This window comes from Seriola lalandi, unplaced genomic scaffold (genome assembly GCF_002814215.2).
Source record: "Seriola lalandi dorsalis isolate HSWRI2012SDOR001 ecotype SW California unplaced genomic scaffold, Sedor1 jcf7180002054736, whole genome shotgun sequence".
NCBI lineage: Eukaryota > Metazoa > Chordata > Actinopteri > Carangiformes > Carangidae > Seriola > Seriola lalandi.
Genome location: NW_019525289.1, coordinates 2,315,214 through 2,341,479, shown reverse-complemented (window position 1 = coordinate 2,341,479; position 26,266 = coordinate 2,315,214). Strand labels below are relative to the sequence as shown.

Sequence of the window (26,266 nt, the reverse complement as noted above, 5' to 3'; positions counted from 1 at the left end):
GAGGTAACATCTTTAAAATATATATTTAAAACATATATTTAACATATATATTTCTGATTCATGGTGGAACATGTTACTTTATATTACGGGTGTTACTTGTAGGGTAAAACTAGGCCTGTTTTCTGAGTAGGACTCTTTAAGTCCATGTTGTGCCTTTCCAATAGACATACTGTGTGTGTGTTGTGTCATCTCATGGAGCAGTGCTTGTATTTCATAAATATTCAGTATGAGCTCGAGCACGCTCAGGGACCAAAAACACACTGGTAAATACAGCAGGGTGAAGAATAATATAATAATATAATATTATCATCTGATAATATATAATAATAGGATAATAACTCCTGTACTTAAATCATCTGATTGTTGGTTTTTCTGATAATCACCTGTTACTGTTACGCATTTTCACTCAGCGCACTTTAACCAGGCGTCGCCTCCCTCATGTCTGTCTCAGGTTTAAAGTCAGTCGTTACCACTTCTAAACGTTTCTAGAATACGGTGCAATGGTTTACTTTAGTGTTTTGTGTGTTTTCACCATTGTTTTTTATATTTTAAGTGTATCTATTTTTATATGGGTAAACATTCTTTTCTATGGTGCGGGTTCTTTCTATTGAACAAATAAATTATTAGAGTTTTTGAAACAGGATGCCGTTATGTCTTTGAATTTTAAACTTTACTAAAAATGATTCATTCAATCCTTTCTTTTCACTACTGTTCACTTGATGCTACAGCAGTGATTTTAAATGCATGAGGACCTTTGCAACAGGGACAGGGAGCGAAATAAGTCACTAACGTCACCTCCACAGTAAAAGTAGTAAAATACCTGATCACCACTGGGGGTAGCAGAGAGCTGAACCAGCTGTGTATAACTACTTAGTTAGTTTATAAAATAAATTAGGTTGTTAAAGTCCACTTCCCCCTTTTTGTTACTTTTTCTTTTGAACTCTTTTGCCAAAGACATTTCACTTCTAAACTTCTCACATATTTAGATAATTGTCTGAGGCCCAAAAAAGTCAACTTATCTAATTTATCACAAAAAAGCAAAGATAAGAGAGAAATCAAAAACATTTATATGAATTTGTGAAACTACACTTTTTTTTTTTTTTTTTTTTTACTTCTTTCCTTTCCCATGAATCATCTCACGACCCTCCAGATTTATCTTGTGGCCCTTTGGAGGGGCCCAACCCCTAGGTTGGGAAATAATGAAACTACATAACTGTATGTACAATAGATCAAACAAGCTCCACCTGGAGCAGCTACAACAAGAAACGCTGTTTCAATTTACATCCTGTTTTTGTCATGTCCACTATCTAGTAGATATTAAGATATTTAATTATACTAGTGAAAATTATGAGCTATAATGTTGTGATTTCTGAAGTCATGAAGAGTCATCCATGGCAATTCATTCAATCATTTCTATTGAATCATTTCAGGAAAATGTAATAATAATTTAATAATAAGAAGAATATACAAAGAATTTCCATAATATTTAATGGAAATTCATCATATATTGTTTTATCTTGTTTGTTTCTGAATGTTTTATTTGCCTTGTAAAGTGTCATTGGCTGTTTTGAAAGGTGCTTATAAATAAAATGTATATTATTATTATTATTATTATTATATGAAATTCAGTACTCAAATATAGTAAACCTTTTAAAATGGATTGCTAAATAAGAACATAGAGATATGTGCCTGACACTGGAGCTGCAGTTCATCTAATGACCACTAGATGTTGCTTCAGAGAAAACTTGGAAACTGAATTGAAGCGACTGAGAAAACTTCTTTTTTAAAATACAGTCAATAAATTATATTAGCAAGACATGAGGATCATAATGGCTAATTTCACTTAATCTGATGTGTACCTTATTAGAGAGAGACTTAAAAATATTTGGCTTCATTACAAAGATCTTTAGATTAGGAATTAAAGTGGATCCTGGCTCCAGACGGTTAAATCATCGATTTTGAAACCTGTGATTGACATCACTAAATCTATACTGCTCTATACAGTCTGCGGTCTATTAACAGTTTGAAAGGGGAATTTACCTCAGCAATTATATCGTTTAGATGACTGTTTTGAAGTGTATGTATGTAATGTATGAAACTGGGTGACAGACATAGTTTTAGGTTACATAACACTTTTAAATGTTTCCTGTTCGAATAACTGCTCTCAAGGTCAGATGACAGGAAACTGTACAAAATATAACATGTCTTAATGATGAAAGACCTCTACTAAACACAAGGCAGCAACATCACAACAGTGATCCTCCTCCTTCAGGAGCATCTAAAACTGTGAGCAGCTCATTCACAATGTAGGACATTTGCTTTAAAACAGGTATCAGTGACAGTGATCCCTCATCAAACAGACCGCAGGTTTGTTCAGGTTTGATCGTCCCCATGTCGATCAGAGTCATCCTGTTTGTTCTGTAGGATTGGACTGTGACCAAAATACACACCTTAACTGAACTGTGCCAAGTGCAGTGTGAGACTGTTTGGTTGTGGCAGAGACAGACAGTAAGAGACAAAGAAGAACTGGAGCTGATTACCAATTGTTACTACGTTAATCTAAGATGGCAAACATTAAACCTGCCAAACATGTTGGCATGTTGACATCAGCATTTAGCTCAAATCATGGCCTCGACAACCGCTAACATGACAACAGACACTTACTGTTGTTAAAACTAAGCATTTCAATAAGTTTAACTATAGCACTAACTAGTAGTAGTAGTAGGAACTGTAACTATAGTTGTAACTATAATTTTCAATTTAAAAGAAGTCCCATCTACAAAGAATTATCATTTAACATATGAATCATTTTGGTTGCATTAAATCTGTATTTCAGGAAGCTCTTACTAAATATGAAAATGTATTTAGTTTAAAAAAAAACAAACTATGTCCACATATCCATATATAACAGTAAACGTAGCATTTTTTTAATTACAAATGAGAAAGAAACAAGCAAAAGGTCAACATGAGCCGCTCACACTAACAGCACTGAGACAATAGAGACACTGTTCTCTGCAAACACATTTTTTTCTCCATTCGTCACAGCAGCTTTTCCTCATTCTTTGAGGTACTAACGATCTTCACATGCAACCCTGTACGAGTGTGAGGAATCTGGAAAGCATTTCAGGGGCATCTTTCTGTCTTGACTGACATGTAGCCGATAGACCAAGTGATTGATCGAGTGAGCGCGAAAATAATGAGCAGGTTAATCAATAATGAAAATAACTATTCGTTTCAGGTTGATTTGGGTTAACGTGTGACTCTGTGCGGAAGCTCATCCTAGAAACTAGGTCCTGAACAAATAAAGAGCCTGAGCTTGATTGACATCTTACACTTTTATGCTTTTGGTGAGTTCAACAAATGCCAGCAGCATCTCCCGACTCCAAACTGAAAAGAAGTCTGTTCAAACAGAGAACCTGAAAACACCTTTGTAAACAAAAAATGTTTACAAAGCATTTACCAGTCCTGGAGGAAGTGTTCAGACCTAAAGTAAAGTACTAATACCAGAATGTTAAAAGTAAAAGCTCCACATTCAAATTGAACTAAAGGAAAAGTAGGGACGTTTTTATCAGCAAAACGAACTTAAAGTATCAAAAGTACAAACACTCATTCTGCTGAAAACAAACCCTATTTGTATTTTTTGTGGCTAAAATCTTGTAAAAGTGTGAAATAAATGCTGCATTTCCTTCTGAAAAGTGGTAACGTTTAAGTTTAAAGAATGATAATGCTCAAGTAAACAATTGCTAAAGTACACAATGTGAGTAAATTTACATTACATATTTGGTCTTTACAGAGGAAACAACTTTGACATGAGCAGGTCTTAACTTCCTAACTCCTAGTGGATAATGATATTCTAGCTCCTATTCATCTACTACACTGTTTCCACTGGACCCTGGCAGGCGATACCCTGTCCTTTGTATTGTCATAGTATACACTTTAACACTTTGAGAAAACAAAAGTCTGACTGCTCGCTCAGCAGAACGATAGGCCTGCAGGTGTGTTGGTAGGTGACAGGTGAGATTTAGTTCCACAGACTGGTTCTCTCACTACCTTTCCTTTTGTAGCTTTAGACCTTTTGTAAGATAATGGGGGTTTCTACCAGATGTCACACAGTTTCTCCTGTTCTTTCTCCTGTTTTAAAGAACGAGTAAGAACAAAGGTAATGTGATCAGTCCTGGTCTCAGGAGACAGTTCAGAGGTTTAGAGACTAAACACAGTTTCAGAGGCTTTTCAGCCACTGTGAATGAATCTCCTTTTTTATGCACCATTGAAGTGCATTTAAAGGTTTGTATAGATTTACATGCTGTAGTGATTGTCTCTTGTTAAATGTACCGCTGTATTTGAGGTGTTCTCTGTTGTGATTTTACTGTAAACTAAGGGAGGTAATATCCTGGTTTCACAACTTCAGGAAACCAAGTTTTTCTTACTGGAAGACTGAAGGTGGAAACATTAAAAATCATAATAAGCCTCTCAGGAATGTGAAGTTGCAGCGTTTGTTGCCTTTCAGGAAAATACCATTTGACGTAATGACACCTAACAGGCCGGTTTCTGTCAGCGCAGTGTCTGTGACATGGTGTCATACCTTTTACAGCGCACTGTTAATGACCTACAACTATTTAATTATGATGTTACCGGTATTGATATCGAGCGTTACGCATTTACACAGTTAAAAACTAAAACTCCTTAAAAAAGAGGTTTTGTAAAACACTCCATCAAATAAATTTGTATTCTCTGCTTCACTTTTGATCCTGCATTTTTTCATACTTTAATTTTAAATTGTGCTCTCCAAACTGCATTTGTATTTCCTTTATTGAATTCTGGTCAGCTAATAACTACATTGTAACTACTACTGTAAGTTTAGTCTTTTCTCCCATCTGTTTGTTTTCTAATTTTATCACATTTTATTATGATTTGAAGCACTTTTTGCCTCTGTGTTTAAAAATATTGCAAATTACAAATATTCTACATGATTCAACACTTAAAATGCTCTTATAGATACATTTTCTTATATGTTTGCATACCACTTATAAATGCTAAATAGGGGGACTTAAAGTAAAATATCACCTCATAAATAGGTAAATAATTAACCAAAAGAGCAAATATTGTATATTTATTAGCTGTTATTATCCAAACTCTGAATGAAACTCTTCTCTTCTTGACGGAAGTGTTTGTGTGGTGAACAAATGCTGTTCTGCGAGCTGCAAAATTGATTTCCTCACAGCAATGACGTTGCTTGTTTGTTGGAGAAACTGTTGAATGCACACACCTGCAGGACAAGGAGTCAGTCAGGTGAATTCCTCTAAAGCCACGCCTTCTGCAGGATGCTGCAAAAAGCTCCCTCCCCCCTGCATCACCACCAGCAGCTTTATCAGCAAAGCACCGACCACTGCAGATTTAAATCGCCCACACAGGGATCAAACACACTCAGCAGGAACAACTGGACAAAGAACATCGTCTCAACTCAACACTGGACTTTTACACTTTAAGTAAGTCTCTCAAATCTGGATCAAATCCATATTCTTATGTTTGGATTATCTTCAATACTTATTTTTAATTTATGGTATTATACATTTTCAGTGTTTTAGATATTTTATATATTAGTTTACTTAGGTTAAATGTAAGAACTCAAGTTAAAGTAGTAGGAAGTAGTAAGAAGTGGAAAGACAGCTGCATTTCCTTTTGTACTGTAGAAACTATGATGATTTATGATCAATCAAACCCTGAAATATATTGTTGTGTACAAGTGATCAGAAATGAAAAATGGTTGTTTTAATTTTGTAATGTTTAGTTTTGTTAACCTTAAATGTCTGGAGAAGACGGCCAGATTGTTTCTTTAATTAGTATTTATTACTATATTCCATGCTATACTACATACTATAATACTAATGTAGTATAGTAGTAATTTTTATGATGGTCAAAGTTATTAAAGGTGGTTTTCTTTCTTTCTGAACGTTGCTATAAATGTGCTTGAGTTAATGATTCATACAAGAGATACAAGAGATTACTTGTCTGCCTCTTTAGTTCCACAGAAAAATGAAAAAGGTGTAATAGCCATTTTGGGGTAGTTATGGATAGGTTTGGCTCACAAACAGACGTGAGGGAACCAGGAAATATTATCATTCAAATTTTAGTACGTTCACAGCAAAGCAAACAAATAAATTTCTTTCCCTTTATTTTTGGTGTGTGCCTGGCAGGGATGGAACGAGGACTGATCCTGTTGGCTGCTGCGTTGATGGTTTTTGTGGCACCAGGTGTCCAAGGAACGGCGCATTTGTCATTTGCCACTAATAGAACGGTTGGTTTTTTCTCCCAGCTTAATTTCCTCAGTATATAACACCGCAATACCATTTTGAACTTTGCACTTTAAACACATAAACTATAATATTTGCTTAACGATCATTTTCACAGTTTTATCAGCTAAAATGAGAAAATAACTTTACCAGCTGTTTGAGTTTGAGCTTTAATCGTCTCAGCTTGATTCAGTATTTTTTCACTTTATATTTCAAAGATTAATTTCCAAATACATCTTTTTAAGTCTCAACTAAACAATACAAGGATTTTATGTTGGGGTCTATAAAGCTGTCAACAATGATGATTTTCAGTTTATATTGTCTTCACATGTTCAGCTGTTGAGTGAAATATCAACATTTCACACATTTGCTCTGTACGCTTTTATTGAGAAATGCTGATTAGTTTGTTGTGTTGCACATGTTCTAGATCCTGGTCAAAGAAGCAGCTTTACTCAGTTTATATGAATAAAAAATAAAAAAAAGGGAGCGTGCCCCTTTAACTCGGCCACCACCAATTCTACTGATGTCTTATCACAAACATATCAGCTTGCAAGTACTGACTCATTTCAATGTCCCCTCTCTGCTCTAGAGGACAAAAACAGTGCAGAAACGAACAGGTTTTATTCCTAAGGGCAAATCAGTGCATTGGAAACATATTATTTCTTAGCATGAGAGGGTCTTTGTTGTCTAGCAGGAGGACATACTTTAGCTCAGTGGGACTAATTGCAAATCGCTGAAGCTGTTAAATGTCTGTTGTTGCCGTATGTGTCACTGAGTGTATTGTGTGTCTACCAGGTGAACATCACTCGGGATGGTTGTGGAAGCACTAAACTGTGTGTGGAGACACCGGCAGACTGTGACCCCGCAGGAAACGGCACCTGCCTGTTCGGGGCTGTGAACACCAGCACCCCGATGGCTCCCAACGGCACTGACCTGTCCATCCAGCTCAGAGGAAACTCACAGGGTTATGTCGCACTGGGACTTACTGCCAATGCATCTGTGGTAAATCACTACAAAACTAAAATAATGTTTATGTTACATTCGGTTGGGTCAGTCTATGGTTTAGGTCATTACCGTTCCCCAAGAAGAATTTATTTCTGCTCATAACAACTGAAGACATTAATAGTGCTGGTACTATACAACAGTATCGAACCAAACAAAAGGTTTCTTGTGGGAAAAGCAAGTAAAATGACTAATTAACATTAACATTAGGTTAAAAGTAAAAAAGCAAGTAGAAGTAGCGAATTTCAATAATCTGGAATAAACTAGACGTTCTTTCACAGGAAGTTACTTTTAGTAGGAAGATTAACAGAATATTTCATTTTTCAACATTTTGAGAGACACTCACATTGAATGGTCTTTGTTTGGATTTTGACTCTTTATAGTGACCTGTTGATATAATAGTCCAAAATCAGGGGTTGAATCATCCAGAAGAAACTAAGAAGAGGTTTGGTCCTTCAGAAGAACTTGAGGCCCGGCCAAACCACTTCCTCTTCCCCAAATCTGACAAACATTCCCCAAACAGTCTAGATACACAGAGACCAAATATTATACTGTGTCTGGGCAGCAATTATCTTGTAATGTCAAATATCTCTTTGAGGAAGTTGCCCTTAAACAGTCAACCAGTGATCCAAACCACAAGTTTACAATGTTCTACCAGGTTAATGATCAATATATCCACACAGCATCCATCATCTTAGGTAACACTCTGTAACCACGTCCATATGTTCCCAGCAAAGGCAAATTTACATGCTCCTTTATTTATGCTTTTATTGGTCTCATTCAACAGTGACTCATGACCACCTGAATACAGACATCTGTGAAAACATGACACGGCCATTAGACATGTATTTGCTTGGTAGGAGTTGATAACGCCAACATTTAATAATGTTTCCTTAACTGTCCGAACAGCTTGCAAACCAATTAGAATCAGGCTGACTTTGTGGATAAGTGCTTGTGAAGCTAATTCAGTTAACTATGCTAACAGCTAGCAAGATACTTTAGAAGCCACTTATGTGCTTATGTAACTCTCCAAATAGCCAGCAGGGCTTGCAAGCTCGCATTAAAAACCAGGGGATATTTGGCCAGATAGATGACTTTTTGAGTAGTAGGAAGTTACTGACAAAAAATATGAGAGTCTAATCTATCAGTACATTTATTACATGTTCATGTTTACACAGGCTATAACTTTTTATTGAACTAGCAAGTCTGTGTAAATTGACATAGTTTTGTCCTGTGGGTAAAACAAGCTTAAAATATGATCAAATAACTATAATGTTATTTCTTTAGAGCTTTTCAGATTACTTTACTGCAAAATAAAAAACACTTGTTGACATCGTAATTTGCCATTTGTTTTCACTATAATGAATATTTCTCCCTTTTTTCCTCAGGGTATCACCATGCTCTTCATCTGTGCTCAAAACAGCTCAAACAATGGGACATTCTTCTTCCGCACAATGCAGAGAAACAACACAGATAGTATGCTCAGTCCAACAGAGACGGTGAGGTCTTAATTGTACAGACATATTGAGGGATAAACAAACACTGTATTTAATTTATCCTTCACGCATAAGGAAAATGACTTGTTACATATTACATAACCTCGCCTTTACAGATAGTGAGAGAAATCCGAGGCTCGGTGGAGGGTGACATGATTCGGTGCGAGTTCGACGTCCCCGGTGTGAACGCCACCAGCACCAGGACCAGCCATGCCATCACCTTCTCCATCCTGCTGGGGAGTGGCACTGTTACTGGAGGTAAGTGGACACACACACCAATAACATCATCACTCATTTTTAAGCTTGGCCAAGCTTTCTTCCTCAGAGAGCTGCAAGGATTTACTACCCTCTCTTTCAATTTGCTACTGATTCACATTATATTTCAGCTGTTCTTTAAGGTGAATTAAATGCTCCCCTTTAATTCAGAGTTTTAACGACTCATCCGCACAGCTGTCAGTGAGGACATGCCTTAACTTCACAATGTTCTTATTCCTGGTGTTTATTCTTCAGGTGTTATCGGCGCCTTCAACAGCACCCTGAACAGCGGCCCTCTGAATATCACCAACCCGGCCAGCAACGTTGTGAACACCACACCAGCACCAACCACAACAACATCAGGAGCCAGTAGTGTTCTTTACCCTCACGGTAACCAACACACCGCCGTTATTTAGGCTACACTCAGAACATCAGAGGCTCTATTCAAGACGCTCCTGAGTTAACGCATATGCAGACTCTCCACATCTCGATGGTCTTACAAACAGTACAACAATTAATTAAAGCAGCTGCATAGTTCACAGTAACCAAACCCCCTCAACAACCTCAGCTTTACTTACACTGTTTGACATTTGAGTTCATGTCCAAAGGGATTTGTGAAAGCAACATTAGGGAAATTAATAGGAGAGAATAGTAATGCTTTCTTTTAAGGCTCTTGTATTTTCCAGCTCATATCCTGGAAACCTTCCTCCATAATTTCCAAAAGAATGCAATGATATTTAGCAGTTCATTACTATTACATTTCCAAGAATGTGCAATTTGGTTGTAATTATTAATGGTAATAATCATCAATATCCATTGGAGTTTCCTTGAAAAACTAACATCATAATTCCTTCGTTTCGTGTTTCAAAGTGATGATGATCAACAAATAAAACACACTCCATGCTATAACATGTTAACTTACAAGTGTACGTACATTTATACTTATTATTACCTCATTTCCACACACCAGACCTAGAAAATAAAGTGAGTCAATTTCCTATTTTTGTTCTGAAAAACTCAAATGTAACGGGCAGGTACATAGTAACTGTAGGAACTAACTTTCTCTTTTTCCCTTACAATTTGTACCAAATTTGGAGGAACACTTCCAGCATAGGTCCTACAGTTTCCTAAAATATCATAGAAAGAAACTGATATGAAATTGTGAATTCATAGAAAAGTTACTGGAGTTACTGGGAAATATAGACATTCTATAACCAAAACTCTCTTGGTTTCCTGTGAAGTCTGAGTATCTCAAAGTATATTTCCACTTACCTCCACTGAAGTGGGATAGAGGGAAGAAACTCAAAGATGCATCTCAAAACCTGGACAAATAAAACCAAAACTATCTGCATCGGACATTAAATGAGAAAATATGATTTTTGTTTTTTCTTTGTGATCATTTCTGATTGTCTCTCGTCTCTCTCCCTGGCAGCTTTGCTTCTCCTGCTGAGTGTCCTCACACTGTCCGTCAAGCTGAGAGCCTGAAAGAGTCCGGAGGAAAGTTGTGGCCTGTTTGATACAGTGAAGACATGTACGCTGTGCTAATGCGCAGAGGAAACCTGAGTGTCAACAAACAATGTATAAATTATGCATAACTTGTGTTTTGATTGCTGAGTACTGATGTAATAATGTAGTAATGACTGCTGAGTACTCACGGGTCAGAAAGCCAACATGCGGACTGGCGTCACGGGTGGCGGCTCTATTTATTGTATTGCATCTTCCTTGTTCTCTCTGGTCAACCTCAGGTCTGTTCAGATCAGGTCTCTGTCTTGAAAATTGTCGGGTCCATTTTGGGTCCAAAATTGTTGTGCACAGAAGAAGACTGTGTGTCAACAACCTGTATAAATGATGTTTTAATGAACTTAATTAGACACATTAAGTATATTTTGTACTATATTTGTACCTAAGATTTGTACGTTGAGCTTAAGCTCAAAACGAATGATGTTCAGAAGGCGTTTGCAAACACTTATTGTGGATTTACTACGACTATAGAAAGAGTATTGCAGTTCCAGTTTTGTACTTGTGCAAACTACAGATCTACAGACTTAAGTCTGACAAGTTTGAGCTGTTTTTCCGGAGCATCTTGGCTTTAATCCTCAACTGAGGTACAGCCAACATCATTGAAGTAAAACTCAAGCCAAACCAGTTTTAATACTTGCATGTAAACGTTCTGTGACTTGATGGAGAGATGGGTGAAAAGGTCACCCCACCCTAAGATGATAAAGATGATGATGATAATAAAGCTGAAACTATTATTTACTCCTGTTCAGGGCATCACATCATTGACTCATTTACCTGGCACACCTGTCACACTTGTAATGACCTTGTCCGAACAGGAACGGTGGTCATAAGACAACAAGCAAACTACGACTTCACGCCTACAAACAGAATTAGTTTACAGAATACATAGAGAAAATAATCTGCAGATTCATCAATAATGAAAATAACAGTAAGTTGCAGCCTTAAAATAATAATAATAATAATAATAATAATAATAATAATAATAATACAACTACAATAACAAGCCTGACAATGATAAACGAGTCAAAGCTTTTGGCTGATTTTCTGAACAATGGAGCTGCAATGTTGGTAATAATCAGTAATTACAGACGAAAACGTCCAGACCTCTGGTGAGCACCGCAGGTTGAGGTTAGATGAGGAAGAGTGTTTGTAAACTATGACGAAGTTTAGAACAGACAGTTTGGGTTGTAGTCCGAACATTTGCCTTTGTTTTCTCTGTGAATAAATTTGACTGGCCTGAGGGGCATTTTTTGACCCTGTAGAGTCGTCTAACTGCTCGAGCTTGTTGCTGCACTGGAACAGTTTGACAATGTTTTCACCCTGTGAGATCTCATCAATTACTTTGGTGATTCCAGAGTTAAAATGCTACAAATCAAACCACAAGTTGTAATAAACTGTAGTTTTCCTTCCAGGAGCACAAGCGCTCGTTTTACTGCTGGGGGTCTTTGGTCGGTGGCGATATGTCTATAAACCGCGTGGATCCAAAAAGACCCGAGCGAAGGCGCCATCTATCTGCTGAGGTGTGTTTTGAGTCGAGGGGGAGAATGAGAACTGAACATCGCAGCTGACCGGAGTTTTGTTCTGATCAGAGAAGTGAAGCTGAGCTCATTTCAGAAAAATCAGCAGCCTAAACGATTTATACTTTTAAATGACTTTTGTCTGTGGCCCAGCTGGCTGCAGAACGTTTTAATGTAGGTGCAGGAGATAGAAAACGGACTTTACATTATTTATATTAACTTGTTGTTTAAGCATATAGACAAATTATTTTAGTTTCTATTTACATTCATTCTTAAGATATTATTACTAGCTGCAACAATAGGGCTGGTTTTTCCACTTTGTGAGACTCTGTGTGGGTGTGTCTGTGTGTGTGTCATGACAAAATGTTTGTCCTGGAGACACCTACTCATGCCAGAACTATCACCGATGGGGTTTTACACACTTTGGCAGATTTTTATCTGTGTGTTTGTCTGTGGACAGATTTTATCACCGCGAAAGAATCACCACAGTGCAAGATACACCCATAAAACTTTACAGGTGTGTAGCTGAGATCAAAATTAAAGCCAAATTCAAAGATGGGTGTGTGTCAATGCACAGAGGAACAAACAAAGAATGTACAAATCAAGTATAAATTGTGTATCTCTTTGTGCTCTCTGTTCTCTCTGGTCAACCTCAGGTCTGTTCAGATCAGGTCTCTTGTGCACAGAAGAAGACTGTGTGTCAACAAACTGTGTATAAATGATGTTTTAATGAACTTTTGCATTATATTTGTATCTAAGATTTGTACGTTGAGCTTAAGCTCAAAACGAATGATGTTCAGAAGGCGTTTGCAAACACTTATTGTGGATTTACTACGACTATAGAAAGAGTATTGCAGTTCCAGTTTTGTACTTGTGCAAACTACAGATCTACAGACTTAAGTCTGACAAGTTTGAGCTGTTTTTCCGGAGCATCTTGGCTTTAATCCTCAACTGAGGTACAGCCAACATCATTGAAGTAAAACTCAAGCCAAACCAGTTTTAATACTTGCATGCAACATTCTGTGATTTGATGGAGAGATGGGGGAAAAGGTCACCCCACCCTAAAATGATAAAGATGATGATGATAATAAAGCTGAAACTATGAAACGTCCAGTCCTCTGGACGTTTCATAGTTTCGAGGTTAGATGAGGAAGAGTGTTTGTAAACTATTACGAAGTTTAGAACAGACAGTTTGGGTTGTAGTCTGAACGTTTGCCTTTGTTTTCTCTGTGAATAAATTTGACTGGCCTGAGGGGCATTTTTTGACCCTGTAGAGTCGTCTAACTGCTCGAGCTTGTTGCTGCACTGGAACAGTTTGACAATGTTTTCACCCTGTGAGATCTCATCAATTACTTTGGTGATTCCAGTGTTAAAATGCTACAAAATCAAACCACAAGTTGTAATAAACTGTAGTTTTCCTTCCAGGAGCACAAGCGCTCGTTTTACTGCTGGGGGTCTTTGGTCGGTGGCGATATGTCTATAAACCGCGTGGATCCAAAAAGACCCGAGCGAAGGCGCCATCTATCTGCTGAGGTGTGTTTTGAGTCGAGGGGGAGAATGAGAACTGAACATCGCAGCTCTCTGGAGTTTTGTTTTGACGAGGGAACTGAAGCTGTGTGAGAGTGATAATGGAAATATGTGGTGCTGGAGACACCGACTGCGGCCGGAACTACCAGACGTGGTTCTGAGCACTTTGGCAGATGTTTATCTGTGAGTTTGTCTGTGGACAGATTTTATCACCATGACAGTGTCACAACCAGCAAGATCCAGTCACGAAACTTTGCAGGTGCGAGAATCGACTTTGAACATGGATGTGGTGCGAGCGCTGACGAATAATGACTACAGAGTACTCACGGGTCAGAAAGTCAATATGTTGACAGGTGTCACGGCTGGTGTGGTCCCATCACAAGTTATTAATGTATTGCTCCTCTTTGTGCTCTGTGTTTATGTTGGATCAGGTCTAACCATCCTCGGGTCCCCCTCCGATCAGGGTCTCTTTCCTGAAAATTGTCGGGTCCATTTCGGGTAAAACATTTTGGTCATGTGAAGATGTCTAATGTGTTATTAGAACAAGGTAGACCTTTAAATATCAAGTTCCATGTTTTATTACACAAAAAAAAATACCTAACCCTAAGCCAAGTGAAGTACAAACAGATTTAAAGTTAACATTTTTCTTCATTCGCCACCAGAAACACTACTTTAAAAAGATTTGATAAGGGATTTGAAAGGATTTATATTCAATGAAATGTTTTTAAACCCCCTCTCTAAAAAGGAAGTGCTCTTTCTTTTCTTCTTAAACTCAACTGGTTTTTGACAAAAAGAAATCGGAGCAGTAATATCATCTACTCAGTTTCATTTTAACTACAAAACCCACTATTTTTTTCCCCCAGACATCACAAACGCAGTTCGTGGGAAAAACAAACATAAGGGCGTATCCAATTTTAATATTTTATTGCAATTTATTCCTTTACAGTTAAACTCAAACTGAATAGTATAAAAAACTGACATTAACGTACAGACACACAAGGTCAAACAAACTCACTGGTGAGGAAAACAAACACATTGAACCTAAAAACGGTATTTTGTAGTTGAATTTCCGTCCTCGCATTAAGACATGTCCGTCGAGCTGTCGTCTCTGAGAACATCAACAGTCCATGTTTCTGCCGTCTCCTGAAGACAAGTAACGACGCAGTAAAAACACAAACCAAAACCTACAGCTAATTATTCCTGTTACAGTGATACTGGACAACTGGCCAAAGTAATAAACAAAACAAAAAGAAAAGAAAAAAAATCGGCTTTAGGGACAATGGAACAACAATGTGTGTGCACCATGCTTGTGTGTCTGTGTGTGTGTGTGTGTGTGTGTGTGTGTGTGTGTGCACGTTTGCTTTTCGTATCTACAATATGAGTGTTAAAACAGAGTCCGAGTTCCTACTGGAAGCTGTGTGTACGCTGCATGCGTCGGTGTGGTCTGAGCCTACGAGTCCTCTTCACCGTTGACACTGTCAGCATCATCGTCACCTTCCACGTGCTCTCCTTCCTCCTCCTCCTCTTCCTCTTCCTCCCTCTCTTGACTCTTCACCTGCACAGTTTGTATCAGAAACATGAGCTTAAATGAATGTGATCAACTTAGGTCGATGGCACAACAGCAGCAGGTGTAGCAGGTTTATGAGCTGAACCTAAGAGTTTTAAACCAATGCCATAATGGGAAAAAAAAAAAAAAAAGGCACTTGAGTGTGAGTCATAGACTCTCTCCACCGCCTCCTTATTCACTTCAGAAATCAATTTAAGACCTTGCTGATTACTTTAAAGGCTCTTAATGGCCTGGACCCACCATTACAGCCTGTTCACTGGCACTCAGCTCCTAGATCTTAGATCTGACAGCTCATTTCTCTTGTTCCACGGTCACGACTAAAACTAACAAGGTGGCAGAGCTTCTTTTGCCGCTCCAAAATTGTTGAACCAGTCGCCTTTAAGGCCGTTGTCATTGTGTATTTCCTCCTTGTTGTTGTTGTTTCTGTTTGCGGTATATTTCAATGTCCTTTGTACAGCAGCTCAAGCTGTTTAAATCAGCTCTAGAAATAAAGTTGACTTGACTAACGTCAAAGGTTTGGTATCATTGTGGGCTTTAATAACATCTCTAAAATATAAACCACAGTTGCATCAAAAAGTCAAATTACAAGTTTCAAATTGAAAAAAACCTCCCTATGGACCTTTTTATAGGAGCATTAACTCCATGCTCCACAGAAAAGACTCACTGCTCTTAGTCTACAGAGAGAAAAGGGTAGATACTGGATGATTGTTTATTTGCATCCTTTTTTTTCCTTTCTCTCTTTTTGTTTTATATTGGGCAACCATGCTTAAATCCCTGTGTAATAAACTGCACCTGTGTTTACATGTTCACGTTTCTTTCTCTGTTAAATTCAGCAAATCTGACGAGGGAGTCTCACCTCTTCCTCCTCCAGCAGGTCTCCCTCCTCTTCATCATCCTCCTCATCCGAGTCGTTCATCTCCTGGCTCTCCCTGTCCCTCTTTATCCCGTCGTCCTTCTTGTTGCTTGGGTGTGGTGGTGAGGTCACCTCTCCTGGCTCGGTTTTTGTGCTCTTAGCTTCTGCCAAACATGGAAACATGTTTAGAAATGATGATCAACGATATTAAATGAGGTCAGAGGAAGTAAACTGGCAGGGTATGAGTCTAACTCTGATGGTCTGCTGGCTGTGCTTCGAGACTTCCACTGTATTAAACTTGTGATCTGATCTTTCTGTGCAGTCATTTCAGTTTTGAACCCATCTAGTTAGTTAAATATTTGTTTAGAACTTTTACATTAAAAAAAAAAGGTTTTTGCCTTACAGATAATAAAACCAGCAGGTCAGACACTCCTCATTAAAACATACAAGGTTTCCCCCCATACCCGACTTCTTGCTGTGGTCCTTCTCCATGCGCTCCAGGCTCTCCAGCAGGTCGTCCACTTTGCTTTTGATTTGGGTCAACTCCCGCTTGATGGTCTGCAGCTCATCCACTTTCACTGCAGAGAGAACGGAGGGAGAACCAGTGTTGTTACGACTTCTGGATGAGCAACAAGTATGATGGAGAGAAGGTGCTTGTAAACAGTAAAAATCAATCTTGTTCAATCACACAAACACGTAACTGTCCACTGAACATAAGCTTAAGCTGAGCTCGGCTGCGTTCAAGGCCATGCCTATTGTCAATAAATCAAACCTGGACTGCAGCACTCTCGACTGATCCATCAACATTTTTAATTGAGTTTTATGTAATAGTGAAATCATTTCTTTCTATCTTTGTCTGACTGTGATGTTGGTAATTGTAACTGGCCGTTCGATTCGAAGGTTCGATAAGAAATTTGTCAGCTTCAGAATTGAAGCTATATTTTGCAGACTGGGAACCAGATTCAAACTCAAAACCCATCTCTACAATTACTCAAATAATTGTTGCTTATTTTGTATTTTGAATAACAATCAAATCAAGCAAAAGTGTTCAACTTCATATACAAGGATCTAGTCCCTGACTAGCAGATTCTGGAGCCAGCTAATGTCCCGGGTTTTTATTTGATAAATGATTGATAAACAAAACTTCACTGTTTCAGAACACAACACCCTCTTATCAATCAAAAGCAAAAAGGTGCAGGTACGTATCCTGGTACTTCAACCTTTTACCCACTAGACATAGACAGGACATGATGGCTGTACAGGATTTTCGTTTTTTAACTGTTCTGCAACTTTATAACTCAAAACGGGGTAGATGGTGCCAATAATCCTTTTGGCTGACTAGTGAATAGACTTTAAAATGATAGCTGTGCAGTATCCTGTTATCCTGTAGTTAGTGCTGTCTTCCCTATCTTCCAACAGGGGACTGATAACGATAATCTTGTACATGTTGCAGGAGGCAGCGGGAGACACTCACTTGTTCTAGATGAAGCCCTCTGGCTGCTCTTGGAAGAGGAGAAGCTGCTCTTGGTTCGTCGGCTGCTTCCTCCGCTGAGGCTGACCCGGGGGCGCTTGGATGGGATCACGGCCCGCGACAACGGGGGAGGGGGAGCGGGGACACGGGACGGGTACGAGTACATTCTGGCATCAAACACAAGAGCAACGCGATTAAAAACAAAATAACCAACTGTGGGGAATATGGAAGATTTCAATCAACGAGAAAAGAACTGAAAAAACAGAACCTGCTACTGTTCATTTACAACACTGTGGGCATTGTGCACAGACACAAGCAGAAGAGTGACGACTGTTAAAGTACCGTGTCCAAGAAGGACAGGAAGAAGTTCAGGACATGAGGAAAATAATAACTCATGAGTGACAGAGAAAATGTAATTTATCATTTTGGATGTGTGCCTTGTGTATTCTTTTCAAAGTGGGAGATGAACAGAAAATTTTTACTCACCTGTCATAATAATCTCTTTGAAAGTCGTAGTCGAGGTCAAATGAAGAGCTGCTGCTGCAGGAACAAAAACAGGAAGTCAGGTGAGCTTGAGATTTATTTTAATTTCTGGTACTTTTCTGTAGCACTGGTTTATTTCCTGGCCAAAGTTTTCTTGATTTGCTTGTTTGTGTCATTTCATCTGCAGTTTAAGTGTTGGTATAATATTATCACCATGACTGACCTGTACATGTCTCCAGCTGAGCGTTTGGTGGTTTTTGACCTGTGTGGTTTGGGTTCTCCAGCCAGGTTGATGTCTGAGGGGGTAAAAAAAGACAGACAGACCACCGATCATGAAGTGTGTGATGCCAAGGACCACAGATCGAGTCCCTTTAACCGACGACTCTTATATCCCTTCACTGTACAGAATGATGAATGTGTGACACTGTTTTCATATTGATCTGCTGAAAGGGACAAATTTCCTCTGTGTTCACCTTCAATCTGAGTTTAACGTGTGTGTGTGTGTGTGTGTTTGTGTGTGTGTGTGTGTGTGTGTGTGTGTGTGCACCACTTTGATAGATCCACTAGTTTGGACCCAGTTGTGGTTCAATATGCAACTTACAGAAGTGTGATGTGTTGACTTGAAGCCTCCAGTGCACAGACAAGACACTCACAATTGACTTGTCAGTGATGTAGGAGACATCATGGACCAGTAGCTCAACTTTTCAAGTGAAAAATATTTGCTCATTTACAGATTCAATTCATTCAATTAGGGAAAATAAGTAGATGTGTTTTAAAGATTTTTCAGCCAGTTATGCAGCCTTGAAAAATTTACTGGCAATAAATGAGCATAGTTTGTACATTTTGTCTTGACCTCTTTGTTCCCAACATTAGAAAGGGGGAACACAAAGTAATTCTGAGGGGTACCAGCCAATAAGGTTGGGAACTGCTATCCAGCTAAATACTTCTTCAATAAAAGGAGCAGCTTTTCCAAGGATCCATTTAAATGTAAAGTACAATCATAAGAACTTTTAAGACTTCACTCCAAAGTTCAGAAACTGAATCCTTACCAAGCACTTGTCCGACAATCATCCTCCCATCCTCTCCAGTGACAGCAGCCCGGGCGTTCCTCTCGTTGGAGTACTGAACAAAGGCGTAGCCCTTGTGGACAGAGCAGCCTACGATCTTGCCATACTTGGAGAAGATGGCCTCGACGTCCGCCTTGGTGACCAGCAGGGTGTTGAGGTTGCCAATGAAGACCCTGGAGTTGAGGGAGCGTGGGTCGGTCTTGTTGGTGACGTTGCTGCTGGCCATCAGGCTGGAGGTGGTAGGTGAACGACTGGCAGGAAGACACAGACACAAATCCCAGATTTAGTGGCATGAATGAATAATATTCACCCCACTGAACTTCTGCTGCTGCTGCTGCTGCTGCGTGAAGTACTGGAGAAACCCCAGCTGTAGTGAATCGGGACAGCGCACATGGACAGCAGGGTTTCCTGGGAAATTAAGAAAGTTAAATCAAAAATAAAAAGGATGTTTAAATGTTGCTGATGACGAAGGAGAAAACTGCAGGAAGTTATGGGTCACCCTTATTCTACTAACACGAGGCATACGGCCAAACTGGTCCTTACTTTGATGCTTTGAATTTGTCAGCAGCCTTCAGGTTTCAAGTGTGGCTGTATAATGTCCAGACCATATAAAAATAATCCTCATTGACGGAAAAACAAGTGTAAAAAATAATACAACTGTCTCAGATGGCATCAAAAGCTATTAAAAAACAAGCAATCAAATGATGTTCAATTACTTTGCAAATTGGTAAAAAGCATTTTTGTTAGAGGCCTGCAATAAACTCAAGCATATACCGATCAGACAGTATGCTGTATGTGCGATTCTAGTACTGGCACCGAAATGTAACAGCAGCAGTTCACCGTCAGGATATTTGTTTTAGCGATTCCAGTATACGAGATGTGGTGGTACTGCTATCAGGTGACGTGTACAGCATTGTATTAAGACATGTAAAATTTAGCATCGCTACGTAAACATGTTGAGCTGAAAAGGAGGTTAGCATTAGCCTGATCAAAAAGCATCTGAACGACAAAGATCCCACAATCTACTGAACATTGCATTCAAAGGCTTCAGTGTCTCATATGTTTCATTTCAAAGACTCAGTTTGAATAAGACACCAGAGGCGTCACTGTTTTAGTCATGACCGTGTGAAGTACTGACAGCCTTTTGAACTTCCTTACATTACTGCTGTATCAAAAAATAAATAAATAAAAAGCAGGGCATGTAGATGAACTTGAGTTACATTTCAACACACACCTAAACTTCTACACTTTCAAGAGTTTTCAAAGACTATGGTATGTTAAAAGAACAAGTCTTATTGTAAGGAACAACACTGAACTGGCATTATATATATTTGTGATGGCAGTAAGCCACATAGTTAGTCAAGGTAACTATCTTTCATTTCAACTGAGTGACAAAAAAGGGACTGATAACCACTCGAAGGCTTTGATGGTACATTACAAGGGCTTATATCAGGACTTGGGACTTGTCAGAAATGTTAAAGTTTTATTTGCAATGTTTTTTAAGCAGTGAGGTTCGCCACCTGCTTAAGAGTTTAATGAGTTTGGGGTTTAAAGGTGGGCGATACAAAAGAAATTTGACCGAATTATAACTCAATATTCATTAACTCAAAGTCTGTCAGTGCTTTCATGTTGTAATTATGTTGTAAATTGAGGGGTACATGGTTTTGTTTCTGGGGATTAGTTTATGACTAAAGCAGACAGAAACAATTACTGTTTAATTTAACAGTTGCATATGTTCAGAAAGGAATAGCTGGAATGCCCCAGCAGAGACCAGTAGAGGACAATATTTAAGCTATACCACATTATAGCCAAAATCCAAGAAGTTAAAGTCTCACATCATCATTGTATCACTGTATTCTATCTATATTAGTGCTGCAACAAATTTATCTTCACTATCAAGTAATCTGCCAATTATTTTCTGCATTAAACAATTTTTTTGTTTACTGTCAGTAAAATTCATAAAACAAACAAAAACCTTCAAAAGCTGTTTGATCATTAGTCCAAAACCCAAAGATATTCAGTTGACCGTCACGTCAAATCATAAAACCCTCACATTTGAGAAGATGGATCCAGTAAATTTATTTTGTTTGAAAAAAAAAAAAAAAAAATTGATTAAACCAATTATTTGATTCTCAAAATAGTTTGTCAATCATTGCAGCTCTAATCAATATATTAATCTCAATTAGTAAAGCACCAACAATACCAAACTAATCTATATTCACTGGGGATTTCCAGGCAAAACTCTTCTGATAGCTGACCAGCTCTCAGAATTCAATAAATAGGGCATGTTACTACTAGTACTAACAGTACTATATATTACTACTAATAGAGCCAAGGGAGGATGTGAGTAGTCAGTGAAACCTAGAGCCTTGTGTGAATTTAGAGATGGGAAAGGAGCCCTTATACAGGAAAACATAAAAACAGTAGCGGCATCAACAATTGACGCCCCCTCCCGGCTGACAGGGGGCCGAACATTCATCACTCACTCCATAGCGTCTGTGTGCAGGGCTGTCGTCTGTCTGATGTTTGACACTGTGGCCTGGTTCAGTTTGGTTGGGCTGGTGTCTCGACCTTCACCTTCGCCCCTCGCGATTTATACTGAGGCGACAGAAAACACACCTCAGTCAAACTGAGCAGGGTTATCTTGTACCAAGTCTTACCTGGTTGGAGTGTGTGTGTGTGTGCAGGAGTCAGTGACGAGAATAATATACAGTTACAGCTAAAAAAAAAAAAAAAAAAAAAAAGAAAAAAAAAAAGAAAAAGAAAAAATAGAGGAAAAAAAAAAAGTGTATATTTCTTTGAAAATACCGGCACACTAGCCTCTTCGAGACCACAACCTGAGCCAAATGCGTGTTTAAAGTGCAATCCTAATGATATTAAAAATAAGCCATGTGACAGAATACAGAAGAGATCCACATTTAAGAAAAATAAGTCTAAACCTGGGACTAAACACAAGAGACAACACCATTACGTTCACATCAATTAGAGAGTAGGCCATAATTGGTCCACATATGCGTGTTAGTGGAGCTCTTATGAAACATGGTTGTAGGAGCTCAGGAGTACATGAATCCCTTAGAGAGCAATGTCAGCAGAGAATCCACCTGAACCCCACCTCTCTACATGTGCCATTAAACCTCATCTCTCAAGATCTCAAACTGAAAACTCAGGTCATCTTATCAAAGATCTCATCAAAAACCTTCTCATGCAAGGTGTCAAGTTTAACTATGAACTGCGTTGGCTTGACAGGTATGATTAGATAAGCAAGATTATTAAATGTCAAAGGAAAGTTGCATAGGGGAGTTTTGTCAATTGATACTATATAGTATAATTGTGATTGTGTCAGTTATTTCATATTCAAACATGGGGGTATGTCAGTGACATATTATACAGCTTAGGAATTACTGACTGCTTATATATAAATAAAAAGTACATGTAGGATCTGACAATAAGATGAAATTTGTATCACCATTATTAATGAGCAATAAATATACAAGGCAAGTGTGATTAAACCATCTCAGTTTAAGAAACAGGGCAAATTAAAATGAGTGGAAAGTATATTTGAAAATAGAGATGTCACTACTAGCACTTAGCAGTGTGATACATACTTCATATATAATTTTATAGGAATCATTTTTGGTGTCCCTAGGGATTCTGCAGTATTAAATAAAACAGGACTTTTAAAGACCTTTTATATACCACACAGTGTGCAATTCAATTTATTTTTCATGGTCCCACTGGTCAAAGACTGACTGAGAATCAGAGGAAAAGAAGACCTAAAATGATTTAAATAAAACAGTAATTCTTATTATAATTAATCAATTAATGGGAACTGAACCAAGATATGTGGTAATTAAGCAAGAAGTAAGTTTTTGCTAAAATATGCCCCTGCATGCACAATCCACTGTGGCAGTAGTCTCACTTATAGTTTATAAATGAATAACGTTTCCCCAACAGCTCTCAACCACATAGCAAAAACAAGTTCTACCTAATGTTACTATCTACAGCAGGCAAAAAAAGGACATTTGTAAATGAAATTTAATAACTTTTAGCATCTTCTAGGGCCTTTATTTAAACTTTAAGACCTGCTGATAACCTGTAAGTGTTATCCTCCTGGGATGCGTTTCTTAATGATTCCGGAATATTTTCATTCATCAGCTTCTACTGAAAAGACTACATGGTGGTTATGGGTGTACCTGTGGCCTAGGAGTGAATGTGAAAGCGTGGGTAGATTTTGGATACACATAAACAGCCATCATACTCTTTCAGATGAACAAATGTTTAATTGTTAAAATGTGTATTTGTAACGTTATGTAACAAAACTGAAGCCACTGGCAGTCCAAAGCTTCCAAAATCAGAAAAATCACTCTTCATCACGGAAGAAAAAACACGGGGAAAAATCTACTCCATATTTAAAAAAAAAACAAGCTGACTGAGCAGAATGAGCCAGAAAAGCGAAGTCTGGGGATCATGAAAAATTACCTAAACCATCCACAACACACCCGCCTGGACCCCGACAGCGCCACCACCGGGCTTTAGTGTGAAACACAGGGCCTGCGCTAGCCTTGGGGGCTCAAAGCCGGATGGCATGGCTAATGTTAGCCGACCACCATTAGAAAAGCATAAAAAAAATTACACCGCATTCAGACCAGTTCCTCTGCTTGCAAAAACCAAAACCTGCAAAATTCTGATAATTGTGTAGTCGATAATCTGTAATCAATTCTGGATCAGGATGAAGCTGCGACTACTAAACCAAAAGGAGACTGTTAGCTAGTTAGCAGCTGGTGGGCTGGCAAAAACAAATCAGTCCCGTCAAGGAAAAGTCTTCACAATAAACGCTACAAAAATAAAGCTAAAAAATGGGATGAAATTGTAGCTAAATGCATCCAAAGCGTCGTGTTTTCTAAAAACCACAAGCAGCGTTCGTATGTTTGAAGAGGACGAGCGTCTCCGAGTTAGCTAAGCTAGCTACCTCGCTAGCCAGCACATTACGATCTGTCCACTTGCAAAATGGCAAAAAAAAAAACACCGTTGAAAAAAATCCAAAAAGAAAAGAAAAAGGAAGGAAAAATGAAAAATGTCTGGGAACAAAATACTCACCACGACCTTTACGAGTAAAATGTCTTGCTTTCGGTAAAATCTGTCAAATCGTTACTTAGGTCGTCCTTTCGGAGCACCAGTGGTTCGCCCCCTGTGCCGTGAGCTAGCTTTCTTCTAGCTACCGAGCTAACGCAACGCTAACTGGCGATGGCGCAGTAATGGACAGGGATGCTTGTTTTGTGTCACGGAGCGGTCCGAGGGAGCGGGATCAGTCAACTGAGGTATGTTACATAAAGAACATCGACAACACCGGTGTGACCTGTTAAATTAAACGTACTCACCTGTTGTCTTTGAAAATCAGCCTGTCCTGCCTCCAAAAGCCTCCAGAGATTTGGGCTTTGATTTGTGTTTATCTTTGTTTTTTAATCAGCGCTGGGAAAGTAACTAACTCCATCTACAAAAGTAATGCACTTAAATACAAATTTTAGGTGCTTGCACTTACATCTACATTTTTATATTCACTAATTTAGCAGACGCTTTTAAACCGAAGCGACTCACAAATGAGGGGCAACACCAAAGCTTCGGTGCAGTAGGAGACCTTTGTGTAAATACCAAGCAATGTTTCTACTACTTCTATTCAAGAAGTGCAAGATCAGGTAAAGAAATGCACCAAAAGAGCATAGTAAGTGCTACTTCACTTTTAATGCCATTTTATATTTGCTACCCCACTACAATTTGGAGGGAAATTTGGCTCCACTTCATTTATCTAACAGTTTTAATTACCTTAATTGAGAATTTTACATACAAAAAACATTAGAAGAGCTTATAAAATATGATGCTTTGTCATTTCCATGTAAAAAGCCAAACATTTCATGGCTCTCTTCTCAAATGTGAGGATTTGCTGCTTTTCCTTTTAATTAATTCTAAACTTTAATTAATTTTGAATAGGCTACTTTTGAAGTGTGGGCTGTTGGTTTGGGCTCTTGGTATGTGATGGGCATTTCTCACAATTTTTTTGAATGTTTACAAATGAAATGATCGAGGATTAATTAAGAATATATCGGGAGATGAATCCACAATAAAAACTATAACAATAATCATACTCATGCTAAAATAGGTTTAAAAAAAATTGCTCAACATCTACATTAGTACAACTCTGCTTACGCATTAATGCATGAGAAATAATAATCTAGTGATTATTCTTACATTTATGCAAGTAGCATTTTCAATGCAGGACTTCTACTTGCAACGAAATGTTTTTACAGTGTAGTATTAGTAGTTTTAGTGAAGAATATTTGTAAAATAAATGCTATTTCACATGCCACCTGCATTTCTCTTTATACATACAGGCTATGGGACGTGAAGAATTTATCCTGAATCAGATATATTATCACTCAGCCACTAATGCAACACACAGGAGGTTAAAGGAGATTTATACTGAAACATTTTTTTTTTAATATCAGTTTTAGTAATTGATGCACCTGCTGAGAAAATTCACTTATCAAAGTGCAGAGACCTTTTTTAAATAGCTGACATAACATGCAACTAACAGTTAATCAAGCTGATATGAGTCACCTTGCAGCTATGATTAACTATGAATAACTGTAGCTGTGACTAATTTCTAAAACCTGAATTTTACAGAGATTTTCTCTGTTTCAATTCTCATTTTCTCATTGTGATACCTGTAGGCACAGAAGCTGACAAACGGATACATTAGGCAACTCATTTTCTAAATGGAAACTATGGATCATAAAAAAGCAACAAAAACCTGCTCATATAAAATAATTGAGTGTGTCTGACTTGGGTAACAGTGGTTATTCTGTCAGTTATTGTCCCATTAAACCTCGAAAGTATTTGATCTTCAAAACACATGTAAATAATACTGTGTTTTAAATATGTGAAAGAACATAAAGCGTCAGACCAATGCTGTATTACTTCACTCAGCCAGGAGAGGGTAATGTTGTCATAAAAATAAATGAATGGTGACACTGGGATTAAAGAAAACAGTCAAATTTGGTGAGGTTTAACATTTTCACTCTGATCAGTCCAGTCACAGCTCAACATAAACAGATGAGTGACCATGATGCATTGCTGCTGTGAGGTACACTGAGTGATTAGAATCTGAGTATAGCATAAGTGGAAGAAGAAGACGGTTGCATCCATATTATTACAAAGTGTCT

The 26,266-nt window shown here is 38.2% G+C and overlaps 3 protein-coding genes across 9 annotated transcripts in view; 2 read left to right on the top strand and 1 right to left on the bottom strand.

Moving 5' to 3' along the window:
* Positions 1-638, top strand: part of LOC111668427 (uncharacterized) — a 28,078-nt gene extending 27,440 nt beyond the window's left edge. Inside the window, 1 exon segment of the mRNA XM_087178813.1 lies at positions 1-638. This exon segment is cut by the window's left edge and continues 2,481 nt beyond it. The gene's annotated coding sequence lies outside the window, so the exon portion shown is untranslated.
* A 4,692-nt stretch (positions 639-5,330) lies between these two features.
* LOC111668403 (ferric reductase 1-like) lies at positions 5,331-11,302 on the top strand. Its single transcript, XM_023424459.2, has 7 exons — positions 5,331-5,486; positions 6,195-6,295; positions 7,086-7,292; positions 8,681-8,791; positions 8,905-9,046; positions 9,299-9,433; positions 10,476-11,302. The coding sequence occupies exons 2-7, from the start codon at positions 6,197-6,199 to the stop codon at positions 10,526-10,528; spliced, it is 747 nt and encodes a 248-aa protein (XP_023280227.1). The 5' UTR covers positions 5,331-5,486; positions 6,195-6,196; the 3' UTR covers positions 10,529-11,302.
* Positions 11,303-14,517: 3,215 nt separating this feature from the next.
* On the bottom strand, positions 14,518-24,296 carry hnrnpca (heterogeneous nuclear ribonucleoprotein C a). 7 transcript variants are annotated; one of them, XM_023424447.2, is made up of 10 exons: positions 24,147-24,295; positions 21,536-21,647; positions 19,032-19,300; positions 18,206-18,278; positions 17,986-18,039; positions 17,503-17,666; positions 16,493-16,606; positions 16,032-16,192; positions 15,017-15,163; positions 14,518-14,751 (listed from the first exon to the last, which is right to left on the bottom strand). In XM_023424447.2, the coding sequence occupies exons 2-9, from the start codon at positions 21,538-21,540 to the stop codon at positions 15,059-15,061; spliced, it is 945 nt and encodes a 314-aa protein (XP_023280215.1). In that variant the 5' UTR covers positions 21,541-21,647; positions 24,147-24,295; the 3' UTR covers positions 14,518-14,751; positions 15,017-15,058. The 7 variants fall into 7 exon arrangements, with proteins under 7 accessions (XP_023280215.1, XP_023280217.1, XP_023280212.1 ...); XM_023424449.2 differs by having other exon boundaries at positions 14,518-15,163; positions 17,986-18,036; positions 24,147-24,296; XM_023424444.2 differs by having other exon boundaries at positions 14,518-15,163.
* Positions 24,297-26,266: the final 1,970 nt, after the last annotated feature.